General features: G+C 42.0%; 1 protein-coding gene across 1 annotated transcript; it reads left to right on the forward strand.

Annotated features, from left to right (window-relative positions):
- The first annotated feature begins 1,627 nt into the window (after positions 1 to 1,627).
- Positions 1,628 to 18,454, forward strand: LOC131605788 (uncharacterized). The gene is made up of 4 exons (XM_058878097.1): positions 1,628 to 1,942; positions 2,027 to 2,920; positions 3,020 to 3,296; positions 18,390 to 18,454. Exons 1-4 carry the CDS (start codon positions 1,628 to 1,630, stop codon positions 18,452 to 18,454), a joined length of 1,551 nt encoding a protein of 516 aa, XP_058734080.1.
- Positions 18,455 to 19,280: the final 826 nt, after the last annotated feature.

The raw sequence follows: 19,280 nt of genomic DNA on the forward strand, positions 1-19,280 counted from the left end.
TCCCTAATCTGTTTCTCAAACATTAATTAATGGGAGAGAAATGAGTGAGATTCATTCTCTAATCTGTTTCTCAAACATTACATAATGGGATGGAAGTGAGTGGGATTCATTCTCTAATCTGCTTCTCGATCATTATACATTTTATGTGATTCGAATCGCAGAGTAATTTCCCTTAAAAAATACACAACCAAAAACACTTTAAGACATCTAATAATGGTTCAGACTAAAACAAAGTAGAGAAAGTGGTGAGTGGCCCGGTATTGGGAACTGTTCATCCCTCATCTACCCTAAAAGACACAAACCAATCATTTCTTTTTCTTCTGCCTCGTTGGCACCTAAGGGCAATGTCATTTCCGTTCGAACGCATCGTAGGTCTGTCCCCTTATGCAAGAACGTGAACGTTGACTCCGCCCAATTAAAAAATACAAAAACAAACAGAAAATCGCCAGCCGAGCTACGGTAACTCTGATTCCTGAAAAGGATACGTAGGCAGCGGGGTAGGGCCCGTGCGAGTACAATTCTTTATCTTCCCTACGTTTTGCATTCATTTCGCATTTAGACGTAGACATAGTTTTACACCCTTTAGATAGAAACAAACATAGGTGGATACCATCGAGTACGATGGGCGCGAGGGGTGCTAATACCTTCCCCTTGCGTAACCGACTCCCGTACCTTGATTCTCTGGTCGCAAGACCCTGTTCCTTCCTTTGTTAGGTTTTCTGATATTCCTTTCCCTTATGGGATAAATATATTAGTGGCGACTCTGTTCATTTTTCGCGAGCGTGCGACAGCTGGCGACTCTGCTGGGGATGTTGCTAGACCTGTTGCTGGTCCATCCTTAGTGAGTCGATCCTAGCCTGCGTTTGTTTGTTTATTTACTGGGTGTTTATTTGTTTTTTTTATGTCTATACCTTGTATATATGTTTGCATGTTTATTTTTCTGCTTGCATATCATGTTTATTTCTGTTTGCACATCATGCATATGGATTATATTCTGTGTTCCTTGGGGTCTTCTGTTCTGTTTTGCAGGTTGGGTGGGATGTTTTATGAGGTAAAAGGCCCAATACCCAGGCCAGAGTGACACATAGGATACCTAGGATAGAGTGGATAGTCATGACGCCAACAGAATGTCAGGTTCTGTTGATTGCGATCATGAGACCCACGACCAGTCGAGGTTCAAATGAGATACCGTTGTTGGCATGTATTTGCGACAATGATGGTGTTTCGGGAGAACTGATAACGCTGGAAACCATTGACCTACCCTGACCTAGACTACACCTGTGAGTGGGGTGGGATATACATGACAGGTACCGTTGGTGACCGTTCTGTTGGTGACTTGTGTTCTTATGGTTTCACTGTGCCTATGCCGAACCTTTGATCCTGCAACGTCCGATCTCATCCAGAGGCTACACACACTTCTCCTATGTGGGGAAACTTCCATTGCATCATTTACATCATGGCATATTTACCTTTCAAAAAAAAAAAGGGGGAGAAAAGAAAAAAGAAAAAGAAAAGAAAAGAAAAGGTATATAAAAAAAAGAGAGAAGAAAGAAAAGAAGTATTATTGTTTCTCATATGCATGCCATTTTTTTCAGGGTATCCAAGGTTATTATCTTCTTCGCTTGAAATGGCTAACAACGTGACGGTTACCAAAGAGGTTACTAGGCGCACCTTCACCTGCAGTTTCTTCCGTGAGGATATAACGCCTCTGATTCGTTTGAGCACTTCAGTTACTGGGCAAAACTTGGATGAGTTCAGGAAAACATACGGTCATATCCTACACATGTTAACTTCTCGGGTTGATGAATGGGCTCTCTACACACTTCTTCAGTTCTACGATCCTGAGTTACGATGTTTCACCTTCCCTGATTACCAACTGGCACCCACCCTTGAAGAATATGCTGATATCCTCAAGATTAAGGTTCAACACAGGATTCCTTTTGTATGTGTACCTGAGAAACCGAAAATGGACCGAATTGCTGGTGCTCTTTATTTGAGCATGAAAGATGTTACAGATAACTGGAAGCCTAATGGTGGAACCCACGGATTCTATGTTAAGTTTCTGATGAGGAAAGCTGATGCCCTTGTTATTGAGAAGAAATGGAAAGAATTCAATGCTCTCTTAGCTGTTATGACCTATGGCTTGGTGTTGTTCCCGAATATCCCGAATTTCGTCGATCTTACTGCCATTTGCCTCTTTATGGATCAAAACCCTGTGCCTACTCTCTTGGCAGATACTTATTATGCTGTTCATTCCAGGTATGGGACGAAGGGAGCCGTTGGAGGCTGTTTGCCGTTGTTATACGAGTGGTTCACTTCACACTTGCCTAAAAGTGGACCGTTTGTCACAACAAAAGACTCACAGAAATGGCCTCAAAGGATCATGGGGCTTACGGCAAACGACATCGTTTGGTATCACCTTGGGAAAGGGATAGAGGAAGTTATTACTAGATGTGGTAGTTTTAACAACGTCCCCCTCATAGGAACGAAGGGAGTTATCAATTACAATCCAAGGCTAGCGCTGCGTCAGTTGGGTTTTGCACTGAAGGACAAGCCATTGGACAAGGAAATATTTGAATCTGTTTGCTTTAAGAAAGGGGCCGATCCAGAGGGTCTAGAAAAAGTGAGGAGCGCCTGGAATAGTATTCATACAGATGACCGAACTTCCTTGGGAGGGAAGAATGCCATTGCTAAACAAGCCTACACTGATTGGGTAAAAGATAGAGTCAAGAAGCGCCTATTGCCTTTCCCGAAGGTTAAACCATTGTATGAACAACCACCTGAAGTTTTAACTGCCACCGTGCCAGCTGAGGACTATACCCAGGTACATGTGGAAAACATCCGGTTGCGTGAGAAAAGGGAAGATGCTAAGATAGAGTACTTCTTGGTGAATCAGAAAAGGGCTGAATTAGCACATGAGGTTAAAATGTTGAAAGGAGGATCTTCCAGAGTTCAAAAGAGGACTAGAACTGAAAGGGGTGACAAAGCTACCACTATCATTGTCGAGGATAACGAGAAGATCATAAAAAAGGCCATAAAAGAGGCAGAAGAGAAGCTCAAGCAAAAGTACAGAGAAGACTTGAAGGCCTGCAAGCTCCAGTTAGAAAAAGAGACTAAATATCAGCTGAAGACTATGAAAAAGAAACTGGAAGATGAGATTACTCAGAGAATAGCAGTCGAGACACAGCTGAAGGGAAGTCACCTCCGCTCCGCTCGACTAACAGAAGAGAATGTCAAGCTCAGAGATCAAATGGAAAGTATGGAGAATGCACCTGAGAAAGATTATCTCCCAGAATGTAAAGGATGTGACGAACTTAGGGAGTGCTGCAAGAAGTTGGATGGGCATTTGTTTCGCAAAGATGAGGTGATTCAAAGCCTTCTTAAAGGAAGAGATCGAGAAGCAACCAAGAAACTGTTTGATGAAACTAAGAAGTGGAGTGACGAGCACTTCAGGCAAGGAGGACCCCTGTTCTATGTTCAGATGGATTGATGTTTGAGTTTGTATGTCTCGACCACCACCAGACTTGTTGGATGGGGTCTTTTATTTCCTTTGTTGAACTATCTTGTTGATGTATGGCTTGCCCAAGTTTAAATCTCTGTTATGAATGAAAAAGAACTAGTTTCTCTTGATACTTATCTTTTGTCACGTTGTTAACTATTCTGGATCAATATTAAATCTTGGATACTCTGAAAATGGCACATCACGTCATACGCACACATGCACTCATACATTCACATTATCACATTGCATTTTTCAGGTTATTGTACAAGGGACTAATTGGGGTCCTTTTCTTCATCAGATCTCTTTCCCGACGACGAAGCTGACTTTCTTACATCCTTACCGCACCAGGAGTAACGAGAGAATCATGGAGCAATTTGAACAGAATCAAGCTGCCCTCCGTAGGGATATGGATGTTATGGGGGAAAGAATGGCCCAACTTATGGAGACTCTCCATGCCGTTGTTCAAGGACAGGATGAACTCAGAAAAAGCGTCGCTAGTTTGGTCAAAGATACTCCTACCAATTCTGCTGACGGAGGGGTGAAAACTAAAGAGACTCCTATTAATGAGACACTGAAAGTAGTGGACGACCACCATGAGGTTATTGATCTTGAACATGATCTTACCGCTGAGTTGACTGAGACTGCTAAGATGTACCAAGCTCTCGAAGAACGCCTTAAGGCTGTTGAGGTTGCTAAAACTTCGAGTTTCGACACTGCTGCTATGTGCTTGGTACCTGGGATTGTTATTCCCCCAAAGTTCAAAGTGCCAGATTTTGATAAATACAAGGGAGTCACCTGCCCAGAGACTCACATTCGTTCTTACTGCCGTAAGATGGCTGCTCATGCTGAGAACGAGCCTCTGCTGATGCATTTCTTTCAGGATAGTCTCACTGGAGCCCCGTTGGAATGGTACATGAAACTTGAGAGGTCTAATGTCAGTACTTGGGGACAACTTGTCGACGCCTTCTTGAAACAATACCACTACAATACTGCTATGGCTCCCAGCCGTGCCCAGCTACAAAATATGTCGCAGAAATCTGAGGAGTCTTTTAAAGAATATGCCCAGAGGTGGCGTGAACTGGCGTCCCGTGTCCAGCCTCCTCTTTTGGACCGCGAGTTGATTGATCTGTTTATGGGGACTCTGAAAGGGCCATATCTTCAACACATGGTTAGTAATACTTCTCCTTCCTTTTCGGATGTGGTCATCATTGGTGAGAGGGTTGAGAACTGTGTCAAAGCTGGTACCATTCAAGGTGTTACTAATCCTAGCAACTCAAGTGGTAATGGTAAGAAGCCGTATTCTGGGTTTGTGAAGAAGAAGGAAGGTGAGACTAGCACTGCCTCTGTTGACCAAGGTCGAGCTCCTGCATATTCTGCTGTTCCACCTCCTTATTATCCGATGCCTTATGCTGTTCCAGGTCCGTATGTCCCTCAAGCATATGCTGCCGCTCTTCCACAACCATGGATGGCACCCCAACAGCCTTTCGTACCACAACAACAAGCTGCTGTTTCTCAGAATCGCCAACAGAATCCTAGGCCTCAAGGTCAAAGAGGTCCACAGAGGCAAAGATACCCTGACAGGCGTATAGATCCGGTTCCAATGCCGTATGCTCAGCTTCTTCCCCAATTACTTGCTGGTCAATTAGTGCAACTCCGCGAAATGGGTCCTCCACCCGACCCTCTTTCCCTGGGTATGATGCGAATGCTCATTGTGAATTTCATTCTGGGGCTCCCGGCCACACAATTGAGAAATGCAGGGCATTCAAGTGGAAAGTCCAGGATCTTCTCGATGGCAAGCTCATCTCGTTCACTCCTACTGGTCCTAATGTGCAGAATAATCCCATGCCTCCTCATGCCGGTGCGACCCATGCTATTGAGTTATGTGATGATCAGATCCTAGTGAGTGATGTTAATGAGGTAAGGATCCCGCTAGCAGTTGTCAGAGAATATCTTATACAACAAAAGGTTTTGTGTGAACTACATGATTACTGCTTGCAATGTTCTTCTAACCCTGAGGAATGCACTAGGTTGAAAGAAGAAATTCAGAAACTAATGGATGAAGGTGTTCTTAGAGTGGAAAGGGTCGTTCCCGTCAAAGATGTGGCTACTCTAGAGATACCTTACCATCCTGCTGAGGTGTCAAAGAATCAGAGTACTCCCTTGGTCATTCGTGCTCCGAGTACTCCTTTGGTCGTTCAAGCTCCGAGGACTCCATTGGTTATTCAGGTTCCAAATATTCCTTCGATTCCTTCAACCTCGTCTATCATTCCCTCTCCTGTGAATGATTCTAAGGCTGTTCCTTGGAGTTATAATGCCGTGTATATTCGAGGGAAGAAATATGATTGTCCTCCAGTGGGTAATTCGAGCATCACTAATATTACTGGCACTAGTGGCATTACCCGTAGTGGTCGGATCTTTGCTGCCCCTCCTCCGCTTCCTAAAGAGACCAATAAAGAGGCTAGTACACAAGTAAAAGGAAAGCAAGTTGCTGTTGATCCCCCTGTGACACGTAATGCACAAGATGCCGAGCAACTCTTGAAAATCATTAAGAAAAGTGATTACAAAGTGATTGACCAACTCGATCAGACCCAAGCCAAGATCTCCATCTTGTCTCTCTTGGTACATTCTGAAGCTCATCGTGATGCTCTGATGAAAGTTCTGGCTTCCGCTCACGTAACTCAAGACATTACCGTGCCTCAGTTTGAAGGGGTTGTGACCAACATTGCTGCTGGTAATTGTTTGGGTTTTTCTGATGATGAGCTTCCACCTGAGGGTAGAGCACACAACAAAGCGTTGCACATCTCCGTCAAGTGTCTGGATGCTGTGTTGTCTCGAGTTCTGATTGATACCGGTTCTTCTCTTAATGTGATGCCCAAGACTACTTTGTTTAAGCTGAGTATGGATGGGATTATGATGAGACCATGCACTATGAGTGTCAGAGCGTTTGATGGCTCCAGAAGGTCCGTAGAAGGGGAAATTGATCTGCCTGTTCTGATTGGCCCTCACATGTTCTATATTGCCTTCTATGTCATGGATATAAGTCCTTCATACACTTGCCTCTTGGGTCGTCCTTGGATCCATGCTGCTGGAGCTGTGACATCTACCCTCCATCAGTGTTTGAAATTTGTTGTGAATGACAAGATTGTTGTGATCACTGGTGAAGAGGATTTGATTGTCAATAATCTGGCGTCGTACCGTTATGTTGAAGTGGAGGGAGAGATACAAGAGACACCTTTTCAGGCCTTAGAGATTGTGTCGGTTGATAAACTCCCCGTGGTTGAAAATAAGAAGGAACTCGGAGCACCCCTCTCGTCTCTGAATGATGCTAAGGCCTTCTTAGAAGCTGGTACTCCCCATAGTGCCTGGGGCAAGCTGATTGATGTTCATGAGAAGCGAGACAAGTATGGCCTTGGGTATCAACCATCTTCCTCTACTCAGCTCAGCATAATTCCTAGAAAGAAGGTGATTCCCCCCATTTCTCAAGTGTTCGTCAGTGCAAGCACCAGTTCTGGAAGTCAGGTTCTCGCCGTGGATGATGATGATGAAGAAGATCTCTCCAAATTCATTTGCCATGCTGCGCCTGGACAGGAACTCAACAATTGGACTATCTTGGACGTCCCCAGAGTCACTTTTATGGAGATGTAATTTTCTTGTTTCGATAAGTCATATGCTTCGCCCTAAGCATTTTGACCGCTTGTATAAAGAAGGGCCCCCATGTTGTTTCAATTTGTTTAATATTGAATGAAAATCATATCTTCGCATGCAATTGCTGTTCCATTTCTTTCATTTTTGTTTTTACTTAAAAAAAAAAAAAAACTTTTTCAAAAAATGGCAAAGCTTTTTCTTTCTCTTTTATGTGTTGCATTCTAAGGCATAAATCATCCATCGTGCAGATCTGGCTCGAATTCCATCAAAAATGATAATGTTACAGTTCCACGTCTTAATATCCTTGAGAATCCAATTGACCAAGCTGATGAGGATAGTGGGGAAGATTGTGAAGTCCCCGAGGAATTGGCAAGACTTTTGAGACAAGAAGAGAAATCTATTCAGCCACATCAGGAAGCCATAGAAATCATCAACCTCGGTACAGAAGAAGCAAAGAGAGAAGTCAAGATAGGTGCCGCTTTGGAAAGTGATGTAAAAAGAAGGTTGATTGAGTTGCTTCGAGAGTATGTTGATATCTTCGCCTGGTCATATGAAGACATGCCTGGTTTAGACACGGATATAGTTATGCACAGGCTACCTCTCAAACCAGAATGTCCGCCGGTAAAACAAAAACCACGAAGAACTCGACCTGATATGGCTTTGAAAATCAAGGAAGAAGTTGAAAAACAGTTGAAGGCTGGTTTCTTATCTGTGTGTGAATATCCTCCTTGGATTGCAAACATAGTGCCCGTTCCTAAGAAGGACGGGAAGGTACGCATGTGTGTCGACTACCGAGATTTGAATAGGGCAAGTCCGAAGGATGATTTCCCTCTGCCTCATATTGATGTGCTAGTCGACAATACTGCTCAGTATTCGGTATTCTCCTTCATGGATGGTTTTTCTGGCTATAATCAAATAAAAATGGCTCCCGAAGATATGACCAAGACTACTTTTACCACTCCGTGGGGTACGTATTGTTATAAGGTGATGCCGTTTGGTCTTAAGAATGCTGGTGCAACATATCAACGAGCTATGGTGACCCTTTTCCATGATATGATCCATAAGGAGATTGAGGTGTACGTCGATGATATGATCGCAAAATCCCAAACTGAGGAGGAACATTTGATGTATCTTGAGAAACTGTTTGCTCGTTTGCGTAAATTCAAGTTGAGGCTTAATCCAAACAAGTGCACTTTCGGAGTGCGATCTGGAAAATTACTTGGATTCATTGTGAGCCAACGAGGGATTGAGGTCGACCCTGACAAAGTAAGAGCAATACAGAATATGCCAGCACCAAAGAATGAAAAAGAGGTCCGAGGGTTCCTTGGGAGATTGAACTACATAGCCAGGTTCATTTCTCATCTCACTGACACCTGTGAACCCATCTTCAAACTGCTGCGCAAGAATCAAGATATCCGTTGGGATGATCATTGTCAAGAAGCTTTTGAGAAGATTAAACAGTATCTCCAAGAGCCGCCAATTCTCATGCCTCCGGTTCCTGGGAGGCCGCTTCTTATGTACTTAACTGTGCTGAAAGGATCTATGGGGTGTGTGTTGGGCCAACATGACGAGTCTGGTCGAAAAGAGTGCGCCATTTATTACCTGAGCAAAAAGTTTACCGATTGTGAATCCCGCTACTCACTACTCGAGAAAACTTGCTGTGCTTTGGTATGGGCTGCTCGCCGACTGAGGCAGTATATGTTGACTCACACTACTCTATTGATCTCCAAAATGGACCCGATAAAGTACATCTTTGAAAAACCGGCTCTTACAGGAAGACTAGCTCGATGGCAAATGCTTTTATCAGAATACGACATCCAGTATGTCACACAGAAGGCCATCAAAGGAAGTGTCCTTGCAGATCATCTTGCTCATCAGCCATTAGAAGAGTATCAGTCAATGAAGTTTGACTTCCCTGATGAAGATATCATGAAACTAGATGATAATGAAGGACCCGAACCAGGGGAGCGATGGACTCTCACGTTCGATGGTGCATCAAATGCTATGGGCCATGGTATTGGGGCAGTTTTGACTTCTCCTCGTCAAACTCACATCCCTTTCACAGCTAGAATATGCTTTGATTGCACGAACAATGTCGCAGAATACGAAGCTTGCATAATGGGTCTCGAAGCAGCCATTGATATGAGGATTAAGATCCTTGAAGTGTATGGGGACTCTGCCTTGGTTATACACCAAGTGAGAGGTGATTGGGAGACACGACACCCCAATTTGGTTCCTTATAAGGACTATATCTTGGAGTTGCTTCCCGCTTTCGAGGAAATCACTTTCAATCACATCCCCCGAGAGGAAAATCAATTGGCAGATGCTTTGGCTACTTTGGCAGCTATGTTCAGAGTTAGCTCCCCTAAAGAAGTGCCAGACATAAGGATCCTCCGTTACAAAGAGCCTGCCCATGTGTTCCCTGCTCATTGTCTCACTACTGAAGATGTGTATGATGAAAAGCCATGGTATTACGACATCAAGAGGTATGTTGAGAAGCAAGAGTATCCCGAAGATGCTACGATTGGTGATAAGCGAACGCTTCGAAGGTTAGCATCCAAATTCTTCTTGTCAGGAGACGTCCTGTACAAAAGAAACTATGATTCAGTTTTGCTCAGATGCGTGGATAGACACGAAGCAGAATTGATCATGCGGGAAATTCATGAAGGATCTTTTGGAACTCATTCCAACGGACATTCTATGGCCAAAAAGATCCTGCGAGCCGGATATTATTGGATGACGATTGAAAGTGATTGTTATGTGTATGTGAAGAAATGTCACAAATGCCAAGTGTATGCTGACAGAATTCATGTCCCTCCAACTCCTCTGAACGTTCTGACATCACCTTGGCCTTTTGCTATGTGGGGCATAGACATGATTGGGCGCATAGAGCCACAAGCTTCGAATGGGCACAGATTTATTCTTGTTGCTATTGACTACTTCACCAAATGGGTTGAAGCTGCTTCTTACAAGAACGTAACCAAGCAAGTCGTTACTCGCTTCATCAAGAAAGAGATCATATGCCGATATGGGGTTCCAAACAAGATCATCACTGATAATGGGTCCAATCTTAATAACAAGATGATGGCAGAGTTGTGCGAAGAATTCAAGATTGAACACCACAATTCATCACCCTATCGGCCAAAGATGAATGGCGCAGTCGAAGCTGCTAACAAGAACATAAAGAAGATCGTCCAGAAGATGGTCAGAACGTATAAGGACTGGCATGAAATGTTACCGTTTGCTTTGCATGGCTATAGGACTTCGGTTCGTACTTCAACTGGGGCAACTCCCTTCTCTCTTGTCTACGGTATGGAGGCCGTACTACCTGTCGAAGTGGAAATTCCTTCGTTGAGAGTCTTGATGGACACCAAACTCGATGAAACAGAATGGGTTCAAACGAGGCTTGATCATCTCAATCTAATTGAGGAAAAACGCTTATCTGCTATCTGCCATGGCCAATTGTACCAAAAGAGGATCAAGAAAGCGTATGACAAGAAGATTCGGCCTCGAGAATTCCACACAGGTGACCTAGTTGTAAGGAAGATCTTGCCAATTCACACCGATCCAAGGGGCAAATGGACTCCCAACTATGAGGGACCATACATTGTGAAGAAAGCATTTTCAGGTGGTGCTTTAATCCTGACGAAGATGGATGGGGAAGACGTTCCGCTTCCAGTCAATTCAGACTCAGTCAAAAAATACTACGCATAAAAGACCCGCTAGGTCGACGTACCTAGGCAAAAATAAGGGCATCCCGGCAAACCAAAAGGGTTTGGGCAAAAATTAGGGATAAAACAAAAAAAGAATAACCCGCTAAGTTGAAAACCCGAAAGGGCGACTTAAGCAAAAAGGGGTATCCCGCTGGATTGAAAACCCGAAAGGGCGATCCAGGCAAAAGTTAGGGACCAAAAGCGAGAGGCTGTAGTCTGAATATCCTTCACAAAGACCACTATACGCCCTTGGTAGAACGGACGGATCAATCCAACCATTACCCTTCTGAAGCAAAGCATTGAGAGGATCGAGGATATAGGAACTGTAGCAATATCAGTTTTAGTGGAAATCCGAGCATTCCTCTTTGCCATTTTACTCTTTGCATTTTATTTTCTTTTTCGCAACTACCTCATTTAGGAGTTGCTTCCTTGTACAGAAGCCTATTCACAGGCATTCCATCAATAAAATGATCTTTTGATGCAAAAGTCTTCTTTCTTTCTTTTTCGCATGCGAGATGTGATTTAATTCGTTATTAAACATTGCATTGAAAACGTGGGGGGCAATAATCACAAAATCAAAACGAAACATGATGTTACGTAAACATAAAAGTGCTCGAAGGGGCACCAGTTGCATCCGAACGTTGTTTTCTGTGCAGGTTGCAGGTTCTAGCCATCATCTTGACTCGTGACGTGTCACAAAGGTCGTCATCATCCCGCATGAAAGTTCCGGAATATAATTCATCAGTACTGGCGAGCACGGAGCACATGAAAAGGTCCATATCCCTATTTCACATGGCACACGAAGAGTGGTCTCTCAAAACTCGTGATTCCCCAAGCAGCTTAGGATGTAAGGAAAGTCGAGCAAAATCATTTCATCCCCAACAGAGTTATGTTCCAACCCTCAACGCAGTTACCAATAATCTTTGGTACTGTAGGGTTCCAATATCAATTCACGATGATGGTTCAAGATCACAAGGCAATGGACCCCAATGATCCTACTCTCCGGTTCCACCGAGGGCCTTTATTTGGCACTCTTTGCATATAGAATCCATTGCATATAGCATTTGCATCCTCAAAAGCGTAACATATCCGTCAAAAGCGGAACATTATGCCATAGAAAAAGTCAAACATGCGTACAAAGCATAAGCCAGATAATACGAATCAATGCTAAATCAAGCCAATGGCGCTTCTCCATATAAAGTGTTGTCCATACAAACCCCGATTGATATCTGCTACTACATCGCAAATCTCCTCCAACCACGGTGCCGATGCCTGGTATCCCAATCCCCAGTAAGTCCATCTACTAAGCTTTTCAAACACTCGTATGTGTCATTCCTTCGATACTCGTCTGTATCCCTTTTGATGCTCGTCTGTATCTCCTTTGATGCTCGTCTGTATCTCTCTTTGTGCTCGTCTGTACTCCTTTGATGCTCGTCTCTATCTCCCTTTGTGCTCGTCTGTATCCCTTTCGATACTCGTCTGTATCTCCTTTTGATGCTCGTATGTGTCATTCCTTCGATACTCGTCTGTATCTCTCTTTGTACTCGTCCGTATCTCCTTTTAATGCTCGTATGTGTCATTCCTTCGATACTCGTCTGTATCTCCTTTGATGCTCGTATGTGTCAGTCCTTTGATGCTCGTCTGTATCTCTCTTTGTGCTCGTCTGTATCTCCCTTTGTGCTCGTCTGTATCCCTTTTGATGCTCGTCTGTATCTCCTTTGATGCTCGTCTGTATCTCTCTTTGTGCTCGTCTGTACCCCTTTGATGCTCGTCTGTATCTCCTTTGATGCTCGTCTGTATCTCCCTGTGTGCTCGTCTGTATCCCTTTTGATGCTCGTCTGTATCTCCCTTTGATGCTCGTCTGTGTCATCCTTTCAATACTCGTCTGTACCTCCTTTTGATGCTCGTCTGTATCTCCCTCAAAACAACTGTCTATGTCACTTTATCTTTCTGTCAAACCTACTCCTCTCCCAACCATTTCCATCCCTTTGAGAACCTTGCATTGGCACTTGGCTACGTTACAAGCTATCACCGTTTTTCCAATTACTCGCTGTAAATATTTCTATCAAGAAAAACAAAAATTCTCCTTCCCCAGCAGATATCAAGGCAGAAATAAAAGGAATAAAAACCACTCCATCTCCTCAGGACAAATTTCAGGTCTTCGGTATTTAATCTTCTTCTACTTCGAGTGTTCGAAAGGCTGGCGCCAATCTCGCCTTCGAGTATAAGATGATTAAATAGGGGCAGCTGTCATACCCCAAATTTGTCCTACCCTTCAACTTCTAACTGGCTCAGACTTTGCACTCATGTACATACATCACTTAGGTCATAATCCATACCCATGCATTCATATCATAGGTGTTATTCAAGGGCTAGCAAGAAAAAGCTCTGCTGCAAAGAATTTTGATCAGAGAATGAGAAAACCGAGGTATAATCATGTGGCTCTATGTTCATTGAAGTCCTCCTGGACTGGGGTGTCTCTCTGCTTCAAATCAGGGCATTGATTGGAGAGTGTAAGCTTGCAAATCATCTGGTTCCTTAAAACAGGGTTTCTCTGACCAAAGTCAACCAGTTGACTTTCTGGTCAACAGGTAATCAGGAATGGTTTCTATGTGTGAAAGGCTTCTCATACTGACTATGTGGATGTGTTTGTTTGACCGGATTTGACTGGAAGAGATTTAATCGGGAATTTCATCAATAATCAGAGAAAATCAGAACAGTTGACTTTTGGGTCAAAATCAAAAGAATTATTCAAATGTTGACTTTTGGTGGAAAATCGGTCAAAGAAAGTCGAAGAACGGATAAAATCGGGAGTTTGATAGAAAGTTTCCAAAAATGGAAAAAAGACAAAAATGGAAACTTTTCAACACTTAGAAAATTTTTTTGATCCTTTGAATCATGATGAGCAGTCCACTTCAGCACTGATTTACACATGTCAAATGGCATTTTTTGGGAAAAGTTCCAACATCAAAGTTGTTCCTCTCATGGAGGTGAACAAGTTTGTAGTTGGATAATTTTTCATTTGGAGCTTGGGTCAAAAGATATTGAGGTCTGATCTTTCTGAAAATCCATTTAAACCAAGTCACAATCCAAGTCACAAGCCAGGTCATGACCAGGCATTTCGTCAAGCACGTGGCATGCCAAATCTCAAGCCAATTTTAGAGCTCTACAAAAATGCCATGGGAGCAAACTTGGTATCATTCTAATCCTTGCCATGTCTTCTTCCCAACAAGCCAAGAATTGAGTCAATCGGACAAATATTGAGAAGATTATAAGTCTCTAAAGTCAAGCCCTTGCCATAGTATACGCTGCAAGAAGTGCCAACCAAGATCCTAAGTCACGCGCATGCTTTTCATCGAGCACGTGGTGTGCTGACTTTGGGACTAATTTTAGAAGAATATAAAGGCCCATTAGATGCAATCTTGGTATCCTCATGTTCACCTCCATGTCCTCTTTACATTGATCATAGGGTTGATGCAAATGGTGAACCATAGATGGAGATATATGAGCATAGAGTGGACCTCTTGGCAAGTCACAAGTGCAATGCATGCGATGCCATTCTGCAGCCAAGCCTTGCACACTAGTTCATTCCATAATCAGCCATGCAATTTACTGAATACGTGAAAGCACGTAGAAAGCTTGCCACAATTGCCACTATTGTTCACTAAGCATGAGAGAAAGCCACACTATAGTACAACACACCTCACCATACACTCCATGAGCCACACAATCTTGCTACATAACACAAAATCCTTCACAAATCCAAGACACACTTCATTTCTCTCCTTTCTTCATTTCCTCAAAAAGATTCTCTCGGTTCTCTCTCATCCCTCTCTCTCACCACCACAACAAACCATAACAGACTTCTCTCTCCACCTTCAATCACCGTAACCAACGCCAACTAACTTCTCCGGCCACCGCAACCACATCACTTCCCTCATTCAACCTCTAACAACCGCAACTTCATCATCTTCATTGATCAACAACAACTACAGCTCTCTTCTCTCATCGCTCTTCATCACACTTTCAACATCATCACCACACGATCCTCATCATCTTTCTGCTAAGCACTGCAACTATCATCACCTTCGTACAAATGGAGTGGTGAGACAAGATTCAAGGAGGTGGAGGCAACTCGCAGAGATTTGTTCGTTGTGTTGGAATTCAAGACTTCATCAGGTAAGATCTGAAGACCCTCTCAGCATAATAGACACGCGTGATAGGCCATTTAGATCTGAAATGAATCTTATATGTATGCTTTGCTGTGTATCGAGTTGCTATGGAACTCTAAATTCTTGATCTGGTTCGATCTGTTGATATGCTGGTTGTTTACGTGTTTAAGCTTTGTGTTCATATCCGGTAAATGCTTAGGAATGGATTGATGTGTTTAGATTTAGTCTTAGTAAGGTTTGTTCAGGTTAAAGTCTCTGAAATATGGCTCAGTTTATATATTAGATTTAGAATTAGGTGAATCTAATGGTAGATCTAGAATCGGTGAGGAAATCCGAGTGGACCGGTGGCATTGTTTCTGATTTCTGAAAAAAAATGTTGAACGCCGCCGTTGGGACCGCCGGAGAAGATGATCGGCAAAAGAATCTCCGGCGCTCGTGTGTTTCATGAGTTTTTTCTTAGTTTACTACGTGGCACGAGTTCATTAGTCCAATTCCCACTCATTTGCGTTTTGTCCTTATTACAATCATTATGTGCAGCGATGGCGAGCTCTGATTGGTCCATGGCTATTCTTTTTGTCTTATATCACTTAAATTACACATGACCAATTGATGCTTATTATTCTGCATGTATGTGTCACGTCTCACAAATGATAATAACAATAATAATTTGACATGCTGAAAGTGAAATAAAATGTGATAATAATGCTGAATAAAAATGGGATTGAAATGGATGTGAGGTTGGGCCGCGTTCTGTCTGGGCCTAGCGCCAGATTCCTTTATGCACCTCCCAGTTCTGGCCCAGAGTGCTTTTAGTATAAATTTTAGTTCATTTGATTTTTGCTGATTCACCCCCCTCTGCTGTTAATAAAAAATAAATAAAAAATTGTTTTAAATAGAATAATGTGTGTAGAAATCTTTGATATTTTTGTTAGATTTTTAGAACTTAGTTTGTTGTTTTTAATGAATCCATTTCTTTAGGGTGTTCGTTGTGTTTTTAAGTTCAATCGGTTTTGCAAATTAATTTTGTTTAATACCTTAGGAGTAGAATTTAATTGCCATTTTTTGTGTGATATCAGTAGACTCATATACTATATTGTGTGGAAAAAATAAAAGTTTAAATCTATGTTTTGGTTAGGTTTTCATTAGATTTTCTATACCCGATTTATGTACGTTCCTAAACGGATAACCATGTGAATTTGACCTATAATTTGCTTTGCCCTTATGCAATTGACTTAGCTTCTTTTTGTACATATAATTAGGAATGTTTAGAGGTCCTAAAACCTGGAATTGAAGATTTTAGATCATGTTTTCCTATTTTACTTGATTTTTTCTTTCTCACATGTAAATACCTTGTTTTTGGTTGACGATTGCACCGTAACTTGTACAAATGATCCGTGATTTTGTGTGAAACTTCTTGGCATGACTTTGTAGTTGTCTAGGCATCTAGTAGAGGCTATTTGCTACTGACTTGTACCATTTGATTGCATGTTTCTAACTTCATTCACAATTTGAAACCGTTTAGCTAGTATTAACCTAGTGTTGTCTAGTTTTGGTTAGAGTTTTGTATTGCTTCATGCTAATTGACTAATATAGATTAATATAGGATATTAGAACTAGATGATTGAGTTTGCTACTGACTTGAGGCCTAGCTCATTGTGTTCACTTGTCTTTGTTTTGATTAATTGATGTTTGTCCGCTAATCGGTAAGTAACGATGCATGCGATGCTTTGACGACTTCTTGTGGATGTTTTTGTAGGGTACCGTGATGCTTTTGCATTTGATTTGGGACATTCAATCCCTTATTTTGCTACTGACTTGGAGCTTCTTTCTCTTGTTTCCATGCTTAGCCTCTCATTTCTTACTTTAATTTTGATTACATCTTGCTACTGCTTGCCATGTTCCCTTAGACTCTTCCTCCTTTGTTAAGAGGAATCGAGATAGGTTAGTTATCCTCGACCTTAGGACCATTTGTAGATTAGAATAACATAGATTAGAATGTTAGACCTAGTTCCCTATTGCATTCTTTTTCTTTTTCAACTCTTTAAAGCATTAATAAACGGAAGATGCGAATCACATTAAGAAAGTGATGGAGAAATGAGTGGGATTCATTCCCTAATCTATTTCTCAATCACTTAGTGACATAGAAGCGAGTGGGATTCATTCCCTAATCTGTTTCTCGGTCACTACTTAATGGGAGAGAAACGAGTGGGATTCATTCCCTAATCTGTTTCTCAAACATTAATTAATGGGAGAGAAATGAGTGAGATTCATTCTCTAATCTGTTTCTCAAACATTACATAATGGGATGGAAGTGAGTGGGATTCATTCTCTAATCTGCTTCTCGATCATTATACATTTTATGTGATTCGAATCGCAGAGTAATTTCCCTTAAAAAATACACAACCAAAAACACTTTAAGACATCTAATAATGGTTCAGACTAAAACAAAGTAGAGAAAGTGGTGAGTGGCCCGGTATTGGGAACTGTTCATCCCTCATCTACCCTAAAAGACACAAACCAATCATTTCTTTTTCTTCTGCCTCGTTGGCACCTAAGGGCAATGTCATTTCCGTTCGAACGCATCGTAGGTCTGTCCCCTTATGCAAGAACGTGAACGTTGACTCCGCCCAATTAAAAAATACAAAAACAAACAGAAAATCGCCAGCCGAGCTACGGTAACTCTGATTCCTGAAAAGGATACGTAGGCAGCGGGGTAGGGCCCGTGCGAGTACAATTCTTTATCTTCCCTACGTTTTGCATTCATTTCGCATTTAGACGTAGACATAGTTTTACACCCTTTAGATAGAAACAAACATAGGTGGATACCATCGAGTACGATGGGCGCGAGGGGTGCTAATACCTTCCCCTTGCGTAACCGACTCCCGTACCTTGATTCTCTGGTCGCAAGACCCTGTTCCTTCCTTTGTTAGGTTTTCTGATATTCCTTTCCCTTATGGGATAAATATATTAGTGGCGACTCTGTTCATTTTTCGCGAGCGTGCGACAGCAAGAAGGAAAGAAAATTCAAAATTGAAGAACTGGAACAAACCTAATTCAAATCAAAATTAATAGGGAAATGACCAGGGTTTGAGACAACAGTGGTCGACAAAAAATCAACTTTAAAATGTCACAAAGATGTAGTTAAGGCGCTTAGATTGTAACTTTCGCATACGATGTGTCGTTATTCTTAAAATTTATTGTAGTAATCTAACACAAGAACATCATATTTTACAGTTTTGATAATTGGTAGAAGTAATAAACCATTTTTTAAAATGTCGCATGTTCAATAGAAAAATAAACAATAAGATACTAGTAGTATTAGTAGTAAATAAGTTTTTCGATGAACTGAGTATTTAGGTAATGATGAATACAATGTGGAAGGAGCAGGGGATGGTGTTTGTTATGGTAACAGCTGTGAGTGAAAAGCAAAAGGAAAAGAACAAGACTAACTTTCTTCAATAATCATTTTCTATCCTTTCATTCATTCATCAATCAGTACATATATAGCCAAAGTTTGTTACACCAGATCCGCAATACTCGCTAAGTGGCACTGATTGGGATTCTTACAAAACAGAAAATAAATGACTCAGCACTAGGATAGAATATTCTAGTCCTTTTTCTTGGATGTTTGCTTCTTTACTGCAGGTACCACAAAGTCCTTTAGCCATTTGGGCTTTGTAGTATTCCTTTTGGGCCTTAGTTGTGGTATGATATCATCTATGTATTCTTCATCTGGCCCATCCCCATAATTAGATTGGATCATTACATCCCCTGGATCTTCAAAACACACCTTGTCCTCAAGGTGGAGTGTGGGGTAAGTTTTCACCATTTCTTCAAAGGTCTCCCAAGTAGTATCTTCATGAAACAATCCCTTCCACTGGACCAGAATCAAACGGTTACCATCAGTATTTTTCCAGTCTAGTATCGCAAGAGGTTGCACAGCAGGCATGTTATCGATGCACTCCGGTGGTAACTGTAACCCCGAATCAGTTGAACCACGACATGGCCTAAGTTTTGAGACATGGAAAACTGGATGGATACGACTAGTAGCGGGAAGTTCTAACTTGAAAGCAACATCATCAATCTGCTGAATTATTTTGAAAGGGCCAAAGAAACGTTTCGTCAGCTTGTGACTCCCCGTTCTTCCTACACTTATTTGACGATGGGGGCGCAACTTCACATACACAAAATCACCTACTTTGAAATGATGTGGGTTGCGTTTCTTGTCTGCGTATTCCTTCATAGTTT

This window comes from Vicia villosa, linkage group LG5 (genome assembly GCF_029867415.1).
Source record: "Vicia villosa cultivar HV-30 ecotype Madison, WI linkage group LG5, Vvil1.0, whole genome shotgun sequence".
NCBI classification, from domain to species: domain Eukaryota; kingdom Viridiplantae; phylum Streptophyta; class Magnoliopsida; order Fabales; family Fabaceae; genus Vicia; species Vicia villosa.

Coding starts and splice junctions, on each gene's coding strand:
- LOC131605788 (XM_058878097.1), top strand. CDS start 1,628: ATGGCTAACAACGTGACGGTTACCAAAGAGGTTACTAGGCGCACCTTC. Junction 1,943..2,026: donor TTCAACACAGGATTCCTTTT/GTATGTGTACCT, acceptor GATAACTGGAAG/CCTAATGGTGGAACCCACGG. Junction 2,921..3,019: donor GGGCTGAATTAGCACATGAG/GTTAAAATGTTG, acceptor GATAACGAGAAG/ATCATAAAAAAGGCCATAAA.